General features: G+C 42.7%; 1 protein-coding gene across 1 annotated transcript in view; it reads left to right on the forward strand.

The window, feature by feature from the left end:
* The window catches only part of TNRC6B (trinucleotide repeat containing adaptor 6B), a gene marked incomplete at its 3' end in the record, with an annotated part of 197,954 nt that overhangs the window by 155,719 nt on the left and 25,526 nt on the right, over positions 1 to 16,709 (forward strand). Inside the window, exons 12-15 of the mRNA XM_079716010.1 lie at positions 395 to 440; positions 2,066 to 2,214; positions 3,290 to 3,460; positions 7,891 to 8,016. Coding sequence (XP_079572136.1) covers positions 395 to 440; positions 2,066 to 2,214; positions 3,290 to 3,460; positions 7,891 to 8,016 — 492 coding nt within the window. The remainder of the gene's footprint in view (positions 1 to 394; positions 441 to 2,065; positions 2,215 to 3,289; positions 3,461 to 7,890; positions 8,017 to 16,709) is intronic.

Here is a 16,709-nt window from a genome sequence, read left to right on the forward strand (position 1 = left end):
GAAAGCCCGCGTGCAGCAACAAAGATGCAATGCAGCCAAAAATAAATATAAATAAATATAAATATATATATATATATATATATATATATATATATAAAAATATATAAATGTTAGTGTCTTGGCACTTCTCGGGCGGTCCAGTGATTAGGACTTCGCATTTCCACTGCAGGGGACACGGGTTCAATCCCTGGTCAGGGAACTAAGATCCCTCATGCCACGCAGCCAAAAAAAAAAAGTTATTGTCTTCATTCCAGTTTAAGGTTCATTTCCAAGGACCTTGTATAGTCCTAGTAGTAAAGTAAGGTGTGGCTCACACATAAATAATGCCATTTCTCCTCTGATTCAGACGTTTAATTCAAGCTTTTAATCTTCCTTCACTGTTCTTTATTTTCAGAGTCAAACTGAAGATAATCCAAGTAGCAAAATGGATTTGTCTGTAGGTGTGTATCCCTCCACTAATACGAATGGAATATGTTGTTGTTCATGACACCCTGTTGGGATCCCCTGCTCACTTTGAGTTGGATGGGTGCAGTTCCTAGACGCATATTCCACACTCGCTCTGGGGAAGGCACCATGCTTGATGTAAATGCGTAGTGTGTGCCACGTATAAAAACTTGAAACTTAGAGGCCACTGGGCAGCTGGGGAGACCGTGTGTACCACATAAAGGAGTCAGCTTTTGCTCGGCCGTTGGCACTTGTTGTCGTGGATGAGTGCAGGCTCAGCTTTGCCAGGTCCTCCAGTGTTTTCAAGAGAGGCCAGAAATTCAGATATGCATTGACATCCTAATTTTTTTTTAAACATCTTTATTGGAGTATAGTTGCTTTACAATGGTGTGTTAGTTTCTGCTGTATAACAAAGTGAATCAGTTATACATATACATATAGCCCCATATCTCCTCCCTCTTGCATCTCCCTCCCACCCTCCCTATCCCACCCCTCTAGGTGGACACAGAGCACTGAGCTGATCTCCCTATGCTATGTGGCCGCTTCCCACTAGCTATCTATTTTACGTTTGGTAGTGTATATATGTCCATGCCAGTCTCTCACTTTGTCCCAGCTTACCCTTCCCCCTCCCTGTGTCCTCAAGTCTATTCTCTACATCTGCATCTTTATTCCTGTCCTGGACATCCTGATTTTTAAATAGTGGAAGCTAATCCAGATTGTTTAAAATGCTGTGTGTAGCCAAATAAAATATGTCTGTGGCCCTGCCAGAGTCAGCTCTCAGGTGGCCAGGTCTGTCTGCACTGGAATGTCCCATTATTGACCAACCCGCCCCTCTGCAAGTAGAGCAGATGCAGCATCAGCCCTTCATCTGTGGGACCTTCACAGTGATGCTGTCGCTCACCCGAAGGAACTTAAAAAGAATCAAACCGGGAAGAAAAGGAAACAATCCTAGGAGATAAGGGAAATAACTTCTGACCTGTGATACTCTTAAATATGAGAACAGCTAAAAAATGAGCTTCATGTCACTGTACAATAGCAAATTTATAGATATGTGAAAGAAAGTGGGAATAGCCATTGTACCTGGGAAATTACATTGTACCAGTAACATGGCACACCGTCTTCTGTGTTCAGCATGAAGTTCTAAATTTTAGGGCAACAACCATGCCTCTTTGCTCTTTTTATTCCTCATAATCATGTTTCACAACCCCAACTGTTTGTCTAGCAGATGCTAAAATATTAACAAGAGACACATCCTCTCACTGAGGACATTTGAATATATGAGCAAAATATGTTCATCAAACATATCAATACCCAGTCTAAGAATTAGATTAGTTAGAGATTTTTTACTGGGTTAGCCCTCAGGCTCTCTTTCAGTCTTCCATAGAAAACCAGCTACAGCTAATATATGTTGTGGGATTTGGGGGGGATTGTTTTGTTTTGTTTTGTTTTGTTTTTAAGGCATCCATGTATGTTCCAGGAAGGACCACCAGCAGCCTGAACCAGTAGAAAGCTCTTCTGGTCTTACACCTGCACCTCAGGGAGCATAGTGGGACAGGTCACTCTTGGTCATGAGGGAGACATTGATTGTTAACGTCCTCACTCCTTCTGTGTTACTTTTCAGGGAGCCTTCCAGATAAAAAATTTGATGTGGACAAGCGAGCAATGAATCTCGGGGATTTTAATGATATCATGAGGAAAGATCGATCTGGGTTCCGTCCACCTAATTCCAAAGACATGGGAACCACAGACAGTGGGCCTTATTTTGAGAAGGTGAGTTGAATCCTTGGTTTAAGATAATAATTCATGAGAACCACTTTGGTTCCCACTTGTCTTTTGATGATTAATTCCAGAAGGAAGCATAGAATTACTGAACTGAATGAGCGAGCAAAGCACAAACATCACCTGCTTTTGAATGGTGACATGAAAATAGTTGTTGTTGGCAGGTGATTAGGCAGCAGCTAGAACCATCTGTCTTTAGAATGTGAGTACTGTGAACAGGGTCTAAGTTTTGGGGAATTTATGAAGTTTGGAGGGGGGAAGTGATCTATTTATAGTGGGGGAAATGCACACTCAAAACACGTAGAAGAAATCCTAGAGGCAAATTTATTCTGAATTCTTTTTTCTGCTGTTGTGCAATTTACAAAAATAAATTTTTGGATCTTGTGCAAATACTCTGTGTCTCCTAAGGCCTTGCCTTCTAGCTTTGTCAAGATGATCCAAAACTTTCTCCTTTGCTATTTCTAAGAGAGCTCTTTTGTCTTCTTTCTCCATTTCCATAATGATCTGTTTTTAGTTATGATGGTATACTTTTCAAATTCTCAACTATCTGCTTTAAACAAGTCATTTATACGTATCTGTTGGGATTTTTAACATTTCTAATGGAGGAGATCATTCCTTGATTCAGAATACCAATTTGCAGTGTTCCTGGTCTTCAGAAGGCAGTTAAAACCAAAGTTTTTAGATCTGGCACTTTTTTGACACCACAGTGCTGATCCAGACAGCACCATATTTGCAAGAAGATTACTCTGGCTTCTGTTTCAGCAGCCACGTAGTTAGAGTAATCAATGCTAGATGCATGAAAATGAAGTGTCTGGCAATTTTTATCATAGTGCAATGGACAGAATGTGTTACTAACTTAGAGGATAAGAACCTATAGGAAAGAGGATGACAGATGGTGTCTGTTGGGCCAAGTATCATGACTATTATCAGATCCAAATTCTATCCTCGTTTACTGCTAATACACTCTAACCTTGTTTGTTCCTGGTGTTTCTCTTTTCCCTTCTTGCATTCTGTTGCTTCACTAACCAACACTCATTGTGATTGGCTAACTACTACTACTTTTCAGCTGACTTTGCCTTTCTCCAATCAAGATGGGTGCCTTGGGGATGAGGCTCCCTGCTCTCCCTTCTCCCCTTCTCCCAGCTACAAGCTGTCTCCCTCTGGTTCCACACTACCCAACGTCAGCCTTGGAGCAATCGGCACAGGGCTCAACCCCCAAAACTTCGCTGCTAGACAAGTAAGGAGGCCTCTCAAATTTATAACTGCTTGGCTGTGGCCTCGCCTTGGCCCTGGTCTGCAGTTTATTGCATCATTTGTCTGTCTTGGGAAATTTGTTGATTACTGAATGCACAGAATGATATTAAGTACAGGCTTTAGCTCTTTCAGCCCATAGAACCCATCTCTCTTCATGTTTCTCAACATGGATTTTATTTTAAATATGTTTCTTTTGTCTTCCCATTTTTGGTCATAAGTTTACGTTGAATAGTTAACTAATGACTGGCTTAGGAAAATGTTAAAGAAGCTTACAGGTACCTTCTATCATCTAATTTAGCAACATATTTGCCATTTTTGAACGTTTGATTGAATGGCAAGACTACTTTTGAGGTCTTTTCAATCTAATAAAATTGCTAATTAGAAAACAGCAGCAAAACTAGTAAGATTAAATATTGGAGGGTTACAGCATCTTAAAAATCCAGTGTCTTTAAGTATCATATTACCCAGAGAAGGGTAACTTACATGTTAGATAATGAAGCTTTAAGAAGACCCATGTTGCCCAGTGTTTGATTCAGCCTGGAGCAGCGCCTTTCCTGGGGTTGGATCTGTCAGTCCTCCAAGGAAGGGCTGTGCAGCAGAAACAGGACTGGCAGGGCTGGCCTGATCATGCCGCCTCGCCTTTACAGGCCCAGGCGGACAGAGCAGGCCTCTGTCTGTCACCTTGCAGTAGCTCTGTTGTAGTTTTTGTGGAGAAAACCAGGAATTTGGGGACAATTCCTTTGTGACAGTGGCTCCAGTGATACTTTCCTGGCCTTAGTTCCATGACTACTTACTTGTCCTTCTGACTTTCATCTCTGAATGTCACAGAAGAACATTTAATTATTAGTTGCGTCCATTCTGTTTGCACGTGATGACTTTCACATAGAAATGAAAGGATGGTATAAAACACCTCTTACACTATAGTCCTTAAGTCACATATAGATCGTTCTTATGCTTGCTAATTGTTGCCTTAGCACATTTAAAAAATGGATTATATTATATCCATGTGTTCAGATTGCTTAACTCTGGATTGAGAGTTATAGGTCGTTTTTTGTTTTCTTCCTTGATATTTTGCTCTTTTTCCTAATGTTTCCACAGAGGATATGGCTGTGTATTACTTATATAAACAGAGAAGAAACAATTATATCCATTTTGGTGGGGAGGAGGTCTTTTTTGGGTTGAGATATATCACATATAAGATTGTCTTAATACTCTTGGTTAATGGTGATCATAAGTATGCTCCCAGGATCACCTGATTGGCAGATACTTATAGTACATAAACTTTAGTATAAGTGACCAGCCAAACTAGCTGTGCACTGGACTCTAAAAAAAGGTCATTTCTCTTCATGTTTTTGATCTGTGGATTGCTGCAAAGTCCATTGTGAACCAAGTTGATTATACATGTTCTATCCAAATATGGTTATGGTTTTTTCACACTATTTTCATGCAGAGTTAACATACTTCATAATTTCAAAATAAAATTTGAGTTTTTTTCCCAAATTACAGAAGGTTTCAGTTAGCTTGATAACCTTGTTTTTAATTTATATACCCTTCTAAGTTAAACATTGTAGTTGAGGCAAATATCACCAATAATTATTAGGCTCAGGTCATCAATTAAAGCCTCACATACAACAGTGAAGCTATAGAAATAGCCAGATAAGCCACCATTAATGTGTGTATATATATATATATATATAATATGCTTTTGATGCTGGTTTTCCTAATCTCTAAATATAGTTTTCAAAAAAGACTGGATTTGTATGATTACCATTAAGTACATTACTGTGCAAAATAGCTACTTCTAAGCCAAGAAGATGACCAACCTGTGATGCCAAGGTTCCATATTAAAAAATAGAGAAGGTGGGAGTTCCCTGGTTGGCCTAGTGTCTAGAATTCTGGGCTTTCACCGCCGTGGCCTGGGTTCCATCCCTGTTCGGGGAACTGAGATCTCACCAGGCACATGCCATGGCCAAAAAATAAAAAAGCAAGATTTAACAGTAAATAATGAATAAAAATGATCTAAAAAGGGTTTTATTTTTTTAAAAAAGGTATTTTTTGTGGGGCTTCCCTGGTGGCGCAGTGGTTGAGAGTCCGCCTGCCGATGCAGGGGACACGGGTTCGTGCCCCGGTCCGGGAAGATCCCACATGCCGCGGAGCGGCTGGGCCCGTGAGCCATGGCTGCTGAGCCTGCGCGTCCGGAGCCTGTGCTCTGCAACGGGAGAGGCCACAACAGTGAGAGGCCCGCGTACCACCAAAAAAAAAAATAAAAAAAATAAAAAATAAAAAAGGTATTTTTTGATAAACTTATGTTGACTTATCTTTGTTATTATCTGTATCAAATATATCAAAGTGTTTGGTATGGCTTTAGAGACACTTGACAATGAAAACCTAAAACCTTTGGTGGGATTGGGATGGACTCTTTCTCCTACGAATAGGAAAGTAGGGCTTGATTTTACAAAAACCAAAAGAGGCAAATTCTTTGTAATGCCTCTTACCAGAAAGAGAGGTTGAAATTTAAAATGACCCGTACAGAGCAGTTTGGAGCCCTACAAAACATAGGTTCTGGCAAGGACTTCAGCTGTCAGAAACCCCACCATCCAAGGACCATCCATGAATAATTAACATCTAATAACAAGGTCGTTACTTTGATAGTAAAGTGTGAGAATGATCTTAGTGGAATAGTCTTAGCAAAATGAATGTTTCCTATTTTCCTGGGAAGGATTAGTAGCTAAGCTCCAGACTACCAGGATCTCAGAAAAGTTAGAACTGAGCCATTTCACCTCAGAATGACAAGTTTGATTAGTAAGACAGGAGAGGCAGAGATATTAGAGTTTCTAGAACTAAAGGTCTTTTCATGTTTAAACAGTCCTTTGGGAGATTTAAAATTCATGGTGGATCTTTGATTTTCTTTTATGAGATGTACACAGACTTTAATTGCCATTTCTACTTTATATTCATAATCATTTTTATTTTCAATACTTTTAAGTTCATTAATTCCCCTGAAGCAGTCCCTTAATCTATTTTGAATCATTAAGCCATCAAAATATCTTTGGTGCTCTAGAACTTAAGGACAAAATTCTTCTTTAAAATTGCCTTTATCCCCACGATTCCAGGGATAAGATGATGGTGGTGACCTCAGCTCAGAGCACACAGACTTGGTATAAGTGGTGTAGCTGTCTTCACTGACGGTGCTCAGTGGGACGTTTGTTTTCAAGTGTATAAAATCGGTGGGTCATGGATGTTTGCAAATGATGTGCTCATCCTACAGACCAGGGCTTGATTGAGTTTCTGGGAATACAAAGAGGGAAATATTAAGCTGGTGGTGGAAAGACAGGATGGAAAATAACTGTAATATGATTTGATGATGGATCCTATCAAAGAGTTTTCAAGTGTTTTGAGAATGTAGAGGTGGGCTCAGTGAATCTGAATGTGCAGTGAGGAAGGTTTGGGAGAAGACTTTGTTGATGAGGATGACCTCTGAGCTGGGCCTCGAAGAGGCCAAGTGAAGATGGTATAGAAAACTACATCGGGCAGCGTCAAGTATCGAATATGATTTCTTTGCTTCTCTGCTAGAAACAAATCAGAGAGGAAAGGCCATCATATACAGCCCAGCTTTTTATAGCTCTTTGATTGGCGCAGTCTAGAAGTGCTTCAGTGAGTTGATCCTCCAGAAATCAGGGAGCTAAGCTTGTTTTTTGACTAGACTGATAGTCATACATTTGAATGAGAAGTTACAGGTGAGTAATGTTTTGTTTTGGTGTCCCTGGAATGATTTGTCACTTTTTCCCTTTCTTCCTTTTTTATCTCACTCTGTGGTTGATTCACATTTCCTCATCTAGTAAAGAAGGGACCAAGCAGACCCAGGACAGGGAAGGGTGTTTGGATCTGGAGTAGGATCCTCAGGGAGCTAGGCTCACAGTTGGGTGGCACTGATTTTATGATTGAATCAACCAATTCAGAGAAGTCATATCATAGTATTGTTTTACAACTGATATTATTCACAAGCCTGCATTTTTACTCAGGTGCTTTTTAAGGTGCGTCTCAGGTTATATAGTTTGAGAATAAATTCGGTAAACCCAATCTTAAAAAAGAAAGTAGTTAAATAAATGTTATACTGCCTGTACCTTTCAATAACAACAACAACAAATTAGTGTTTTTTCTAACATTTGACTAAATTTAATGCTTTTGGTTTATAGAATGCATCAGACTGCAGGGGTGGTGATGATATGCCCATGAATGGATTTGAATACTTTTCTGAGCATTCTGAGATCAGGAACTTTTTTCAGTTGTAAAATTCTGTGATTCCATGGAACACGGGATATGATCCTTCTGAGGGAGAGAAAACCTGAACTGTTTCTTATTTGTGTTTTCTTATGTTAACAAAAAGCCTCACCGTCGCTGTTCCGTTGACAGGGTGGCAATCATGGTTTGTTTGGAAATAGCACAGCACAATCGAGAGGCGTGCACACCCCCGTGCAGCCGCTGAATTCTTCTCCTAATCTCCGGGCGCAAGTGCCTCCCCAGTTCATTTCCCCCCAGGTAAGCAGTTCATGGATCCACAATTCATAAGTAAAGTCCAGGTGGTTACTAGTTGTCAACTGACTGGTTTTGTGGGCGTAAAAGGAATAACAGTTACCCATCTAAAATGGGAAAAATCCAGATGCCAGGGATCAAGATTTTTAGAACAAGATGGCAAATCTCATTTGTTTTTCTTATTGTATCGTGCAAAGTAGATGTTTTTATATGAAAAGCATTATGATTATATTCCTTTTAGATCTCCTGTATATTTTCCCAGGACTATATTGATTTTTAAATTGTGTATAATTAAAACTACTGTGTAAATTCTGATGTGTCAACATTCAGAAGTTGGTTGCCCTCAAGGATTCACAGGGTAATTGCCAGGTTCTGGGTTATTCGGAAGAGTTTTGAGGAGATAACATACTAAAACACTGACTGCGTGTTCTGGGGGGGGGGGTTAAAGATCTAATGAAGTGGCAGAGACTTATTCACAGAGCAGTGTAGGACACGGTCCTTTGGGTACCATGGGAACCTTTTAGGACCCTCTATTAGCAGGAGATTGGACGAGTTGTTCAGGGGTATAGGTGAGAGATTTGTGCCAGTCTACCACATACTGCGTCTCGTACACCTTTGTGGGAAACAGGTCTGAGGAGCAAAGTAAAAGCTGATAAGCCCAAGTAAAGATTCAGTGTGTGAATCAAGGTCAAGAGCTTTGAGTCTGTTCCATCGTATAAGAGGGGGTGGGGTACTTACTAGATCCAGCCAACAGGTTGTGAAGGGTCAGGTTTTGTTGTTTGTTTTTTGATACATCTTGTGAAACAGAGCTTAAAATATTTATTTGAAACCATAATCTATAGATTTCATATCCTGCTTTGGACGTTGAGTCTGTCCGTCTTGGTAGAGGAAGGAATGTTGATCGTGCCCCCGCCCCCATTTTCACATCTTCACGGTCCTGTCTGGAGTCCTCTTTGGGTCTCTCTTCTTCCCCTTCCCTTTCTCTGAGTTCCACTCATCCTTCAAGTCCCAGGTAGACAGAGCTGTTCTTGACTTCCCCAGCACTTTACAGTGGCAGTGTCTTGCCTTTTGGAGCACTTGCCAACGTGCCTTGCCATCAGGCCAACAGCCGTCCGTGGTTATCGAACGTCTGCAGTGTTCCAGGTTGTGTGTTGGCAGTGCATGGTTGAAGAAAACGCTGCCTCTCCCATCGCTGCCTCCTGGAGTTGTGGCGGTGATGGCAGAGTAGTCGATAGATAGTGTGCTGCATGGAAAAGCTTAACAGAGTCTGGGGAGGTGGGTGGGACCTCACACTAGCAGTGACATTTAAGCTGGGTCTTGAAGAACGAGTCAGAGTTCGCTGGGCACAGCCAGATGGAAGGTGCCTTCCCGGAGGCAGGAACAGCTTGCGCAGGGGGCAGTAATATCTGGAAGGACACGGCACGTTTGGGGAAATGCGGTTAGTGTGAGTAGTTGGTTTGAGCTTGTGGAAGTGTAGGTATGCTGTCTAGAATGCAATAGGAAGAAGCTAGTCAGGAAGTTTGGGACCAAATTTGGAACGGTTTTGTTTGCCTTGCTAAGTAGTTTGGACTTTGTCCTTTGGTCACCATGGTTTGTAACATTATCTTGGCTGCTACTTAAAAATACAGTTTCTGGGTCTTCCTCAGTCTGCTGAGACACAGAGTCTTGGGTGTTGGGGCCTCATCACCCCCAGGGGATTTTTATGTGCTCCCTAGAGTTTGGCTGCTCCTGCTAAAGATAATATAGTATTAGGCAAGATTTCTCAGCTGAGTGGCAGTATAGGAACATTTAAGTTTTGGAAAAATACCACCGTGATATAGAGGACATGTTTGAATGACAGAATCACTAGAGCAAAGGAGATCAGTTACGAAGCTAGTGCAGGAGCCCAGATAAGATAGTGGCAGTCGGGGGGACTTCCCTGGTGGCTCAGTGGTTAAGACTCCATACTTCCAAAGCAGGGGGCCCGCGTTCGATCCCTGGTCAGGGAACTAGATCCCACGTGCATGCTGCAACTAAGAATTTGCATGCCACAACTAAGGAGCCCACAAGCCACAACTAAGGAGCCCACCTGCCACAACTAAGACCTGTTGCAAATAAATGAATGAGTGAATGAAACACAGCATTAAATTAAAAAAAGATAGGGCTTCCCTGGTGGCGCAGTGGTTGGGAGTCCGCCTGCCAATGCAGGGGACGCGGGTTCGTGCCCCGGTCCGGGAGGATCCCGCGTGCCGCGGAGCGGCTGGGCGCGTGAGCCATGGCCGCTGGGCCTGCGCGTCCAGAGCCTGTGCTCCGCAGCGGGAGAGGCCACAACAGTGAGAGGCCCGCGTACCGCAAAAAAAAAAAAAAAAAGATAGTGGCAGTGGGAATTAAGACCTCCTTGTGAAAGTCACTGGTGATCTTTGTGTTGTGGAATACAGTGATCTGTTCTCCAGTTTTTACTCATGTATCAGCATTTGACACAGTGGATCACTCCCTCTTTTTTGAAACAATTCATTTGGCTTTCAGACATCTTCTATATTGGTTCTCCACCTGCTTTTTCTTGTCTTTCTGCTTTACAAGTTCGTCCTCACTTCCCCAGTGTTTAAACATCAGAGTACCCCAGCCTCAATATCTGAACCTCTTCTCACCACTTACATCCACTTTTAGGTGATTTCACCCAGTGGAATGACTTTAAAATACTGACAGTTCCAAAACTGTGACTTCAGCCCAGATCTCTCTTCTGAACCCCAAAGACTTCTGGCCATCTTTAGTAGGATGCCTTATAGGCATCTGAAGTGAACACGCCCAAAACAGAACTTCCTGCTTCATCCCACTCTCCCCTCAAAACATCCTCTTCCTCCAAGTACCTGGCACTCTCATCCTGCAGGTGTTCAGGCCAGAGCTGGTTGTGAGTCCTCACAGCGCACAACCAATCCAGCAACAAATCCTCCCTTCAAAACTTCATCCAGCGTCCGACCATTTCCTGCTGTGACCATGGTCTCCTGACTGGTCCCCCCGCTTCATCCCATACTTGTTCCCTCGAGTCTTGTTTTCTGCCCCGAGTTCACACTGATCCTCTAAAACTGCACTGTCCAGTGGAGCCATTAGCCACATGAGCACTTGAAATGTGACTTGTGGAATGGAAGAACTGAATTTTGGTTTTAATGAATTTAAATAGCCACACCAGGTTAGCACCTACCGTATGGACAGTACAGATGTGGAACATTTCTGTCGTCACAGAAGGTTAAGGTAAATCATGTTACTGCTTTACCGGGACCCCTCTCCTGGCTCCCTCTCTCACTGAGAATACAAAGCCAGCTCTTCACTGTGGTCTTCGGGGCTCTTGGTGACCTCCCTGCCCCCCACACTTGCCGCTCTCCTGTTCGTCCAGGCCTCTCCAGCCAACTGGCCCCAGTGCACGGAACATACTCCCAGAATGCTCTTCTCCCAGATTGGCACATGGCTCCGTCTTTATTTCCTTCAGAGCTCTGCTTCAGTCCCGCCTTATCAGGGAGGCTGTCCCAGGCTGTGTATAGTACACCACCACCACCGTTACTCACCCCCACGCCACCCCCAGGAGGGTAATAAGCTTCACAGCGGCAGGATCTGTGGCTGCTCTGTTCGTTGCTGCATCCTGAACATCAACAACTGTGCAGGGCATGTATTTTAAGTTCAGTAAGTATATGTCAAGTCACAGGAAGATGCATTTCAGAATGATCTAGCAAGTGGAATTGTTAGGAAAGCACAGTGAACTTAGTCTGAGAGACTTAGGGGCTGCAAATCTCTTTATGACCAAAGTATCTGCTCTACTTGGAAAAGAAGAGTACTTGTGTTCTCCTACACTTTTGAAATGTGTTTATTTAGCAAAACATGGTTAACATTTATTTAATGCATAATAAGGGCAAAATATTAAACAATGGAATGTTCAATTTTTTCCTGACATTTACATATTTTAAAAAACAAAGCAGTTGGGTAGGTTTAAAAAAACTTTTTTTTTCAAGTAAAGAGAATATAATAACTGCACTGAAAGTTTGGACTGTGCAGAAAAAAATTCTTTCTTTTAAAAAAATTTATTTATTTTTATTTGGCTGTGCCAGGTCTTTAGTTGCGGCATGCGGGATATTTGTTGCATATGTGAGCTCTTAGTTGCGGCATGCATGCGGGATCTATCTCTCCCACCAGGGATTGAACCCAGACCCCCTGCATTGGGAGCACGGAGTCTTAATCGCTGGACCACCAGGGAAGTCCCAGAAAGAAATTCTTCCCCAAACTACCCTCCCACCCCACTGGATGCAATGACAAGAATTATTTTTACATAATCCCCTATCCAGACTTTGTTCGTATACAGGCATGCTTTTCACATAACTGCATTCATGGTCACAACAGCCTGCTATTTTCATTAACGTTGGGTCATAATATTTTCTGGTTACTAATATAGTCTTCAAGTTGATCATTCTTAATGAGGAAGGCAAAATGTTCCATCAGGTAGACTTGATTTGATTTCCCTTCCCCAATTATTGGATATTGTTTCTAATTTTTCACTGTCATGAGTAACGCTGTAGAGAAATCCTTTATACATAGATCTTTGCCCACATTATTTCTAAATTTAGTTGCCCAGAATGAAATTTCTGGGTCAAAGCACATGAACATTTAAAATTCTTATTTTTCTTTTTTAAATCCATTCCCCAGACTTTCTTTTATTTTATTTTTATAAATTTATTTATTTATTTATTGGCTGCGTTGGGTTTTTGTTGCTGTATGTGGACTTTCTCTAGTTGCGGTGAGCGGGGCCTACTCTTTCTTGCCGTGCATGGGCTTCTCATTGCGGTGGCTTCTCTTGTTGCGGAGCACGGGCCCTAGGCGCGCGGGCTTCAGTAGTTGTGGCACACAGGCTCAGTAGTTATGGCTCGCGGGCTCTAGAGTGCAGGCTCAGTAGTTGTGGTGCACAGGCTTAGTTGCTCCGCGGCATGTGGGATCTTCCTGGACCAGGGCTCGAATCTATGTCCCCTGCATTGGCAGGTGGATTCTTAACCACTGCGCCACCAGGGAAATCCCTGAACATTTAAAATTCTTAACGAGCGACTTCTCTGGTGGCACAGTGGTTGAGAATCAGCCTGCCAATGCAAGGGACACGAGTTCAAGTCCTGGTCCAGGAAGATCCCACATACCGCGGAGCAACTAAGCCTGTGCGCCACCACTACTGAGCCCATGTGCCTTGAACTCGTGCTCCGCCACAAGAGAAGCCACTGTGATGAGAAGCTCATGCACCTCAATGAAGAGTAGCCCCCGCTCGCTGCAACTAGAAAAAGCCCATGCACAGCAACAAAAACCCAACGCAGCCAAAAATAAATAAATAAATTTATAAAATTCTTGATGAACATTACCAAATTTTACATCCATTTTAACTTAACCGCTTTTTAGGGACAGTCAATAATTAATGTAAACATAGGAAGAAGATATTGAAACTCATCTTTAAGATTTGTTACAAATGTTCCATACCATGGGTTTTTTCTACCTTGCCTTTTTCTTCCTGTTACTCACATGTTCAGAAAGTAACATATTCTAGAGGTATTTGTCTTGCTTTTATTTTTATTTATTTTTTAATAAAGAGACCATTCTTTTTTTTTTTTTTTTTTTTTTTTTTTACTTTTATTTATTTTTGGCTGCATTGGGTCTTCATTGCTGCGCACAGGCTTTCTCTAGTTGCGGCGAGCAGGGGCTACTCTTCGTTGCGGTGCGCGGGCTTCTCATTGCAGTGGCTTCTCTTGTTGTGGAGCATGGGCTCTAGATGCACAGGCTTCAGTAGTTGTGGTGCACAGGCTTAGTTGCTGTGCAGCATGTAGATCTTCCCGGACCAGGGATCAAACCCGTGTCCCCTGCATTGGCAGGAGGATTCTTATCCACTGTGCCACCAGGGAAGTCTGTCTTGCTTTTAAATTGCTGTCATTTTGCACTTGTAACGCTTCATTAAATGCCATATTGACTCCCAACTAGAGCTTTACTTTCTCCAGCCCAGCTGGAGATTGAAAGGATTTTAAGCCAGAATAATTAATTCCCTGCCATGGGAATGTGCAAGCCTGCACTTTAATTACTCTGCAACCCAGGTATGAGTAGTCATTTGCCAGGAGCCCATTGAAGCATCTGTCTGGTCCTTTTGTATTCACTGGAAGAGGACAGTACACGTGAATCTGAAGAAGGGAGAAGTTGAGCAGTGCTAGATAGGAAGTCCTCAAAGTACAACCTTGATAGTCTTTATAACTGTCAATTTATAGAACATATGAGATGCTGACATTTAAATTAACGTGTAAAAATACCTTGTGTTAGCATTTCTTTCCTTTAAGGTCCTTCTGTATCTTTCTATCTGTAAATAATATGTTTCATGTTCCCTTTTTTGAACTTTATGTAATGAAATCATACAGTATGTAGCCTTCTCTGACTTTTTTACTTGATAATGCTTGTAAGATTTTCCCATGTTGATTTAGGCAGTTGTGGTTCATATTGTATTCTTCTATATGAATATACCATCATTCATTTACCTATTCTACCCTACTATCGATAGACATTTGGGTTGTTTCCAGATTTTTGCTATTATGAGCAGTGCTGCTGTGAATATTCCTCTATTTGTCTCGTAGGATGAATTTCTCTAGCGTACTGCTGGGTCATGGGCATGTTTTACTTTGAATGGTGGTTTCTTTAGCTAGTTTTGAATAGCAGGAATAGTAAGGAAGGTGGTGGGATCATGGGCTCGTGGCAAGGGGTAACATACATTCTCAAGACTGAAGAAAAATGGTAATCAGGAGACCAACTGATTTGTCCAGTAGGTCTTTTAAAACTGAAAGAGGGGGCTTCCCTGGTGGCACAGTGGTTAAGAATCCGCCTGCCAATGCAGGGGACACAGGTTCAAGCCCTGGCCGGAGAAGATCCCACATGCCGCGGAGCAACTAAGCCCGTGCGCCACAACTACTGAGCCTGAGCTCTAGAGCCCGCAAGCCACAACTACTGAGCCCACGTGCCACAACTACTGAAGCCTCCTGCGCCCCTAGAGCCCGTGCTCTGCAACAAGTGAAGCCACGACAATGAGAAGCCTGCGCACCGCAACGAAGAGTAGCCCCCGCCCACCGCAACTAGAGAAAGTCCACGCACAGCAACGAAGACCCAACGCAGCCAAAAATAAATAAATAAATAAATAAAATTTAAAAACCTGAAAGAGGGCTTCCCTGGTGGCGCAGTGGTTAAGCACCCGCTTGCCAATGCAGGGGACACAGGTTCGAGCCCTGGTCCGGGAAGATCCCACATGCTGTTGAGCAACTAAGCCCGTGCACCACAACTACTGAGCCTGCGCTCTAGAGCCCGCGAGCCACAACTACTGAAGCCTGTGAGCCACAACTACTGAAGCCTGCACGCCTAGAACCCATGCTCCGCAACAGGAGAAGCCACTGCAATGAGAAGCCGCGCACAGCAACGAAGACCCAATTCAGCCAAAAATAAATAAATTAAATTAAAAAATAAATAAAACTGAAACAAGGGAGGAGAAATGACAGTTCAGACAATGGCTCTTTATTTTGGAGGCCAGTAGGTTGGGAAAGAAAATAAGCAAAGGAGATTTCCCATGAATCATAGATGAAAGCTTTGGAAAGGAAGTTAGAAACATGCTGATCAGTACAGACAGCCTGGAGCAGCACTGTCCAGTAGAAATGCTACACAAGCCCCATAATGGAATTTAAAGTTTTTAGTAGCCCCTTTTAAAAGATAAAAAGAAACTGGTAAAGTTAATTTAATAATATATATTCTTTAAACCAATATATCTAAATTATTATCATTTCAACCTTTACTCAGTGTTTTTAAATTATATTAAAATTTTTACTTTCCTTTTTTTAATACCAAGTCTTTGAAATCTGGTGTGTATTTTACACTTAAAACACATCTCAGGACTTCCCTGGCAGTCCAGTGGTTGGGACTCCATGCTTCCACTGCAGGGGGCATGGGTTCGATCCCTGGTTGGAGAACTAAGATCCTGCATGCCATGCGCTGCGGCCAAAAACAAAAACCCCACATCTCCACTTAGGTTAGCCATGTTTCAGCTGCTCAATAGCCACATGAGGCTAGTAGTTAACATACCAGATGGCACAGGCCTGCAAACAGAGTTATTGTATTCGTTTCTTTTCTAGAAACTACCACAGCAAATGACCACAAACTGGGTAGCTTAAAACAACAGACATTTATTCTCTTACAAGTTCTGGAGGCTAGACGTCCGATAGCAAGGTGTCATCAGGGTTGGGTTCCTACTGCAGGCTCCAGAGGAGAGTCTGCTCCGTGCCTCTCTCCTAGTTTCTGGTGAGCTTGGTGTTCCTTGACGTGTAAAGGAACCATCACCACCTCCATATTCACGTGGCATCCTTCCCTGTGTGTCTCTGGACTTTCTCTTCTTCTAAGGACACCAGTCATTGGATTAGGGCCCACTGTAATCCATTGTGTCCTCATCTGAAACTTGATTATGTCTACAAAGATCCTTTTTTTTTTTTTGGCGGTACACGGGCCTCTCACTGCTGTGGCCTCTCCCCTCACGGAGCACAGTCTCCGGACACGCAGGCTCAGCGGCCATGGCTCAGGGGCCCAGCCGCTCCGCGGCATGTGGGATCTTCCCAGACCGGGGCACGAACCCGTGTCCCCTGCATCAGCAGGCGGACTCTCAACCACCGCGCCACCAGGGAAGCCCTACA

This window comes from Hyperoodon ampullatus (assembly GCF_949752795.1).
Source record: "Hyperoodon ampullatus genome assembly, chromosome: 11".
Classification (NCBI taxonomy): Eukaryota; Metazoa; Chordata; class Mammalia; order Artiodactyla; family Ziphiidae; genus Hyperoodon; species Hyperoodon ampullatus.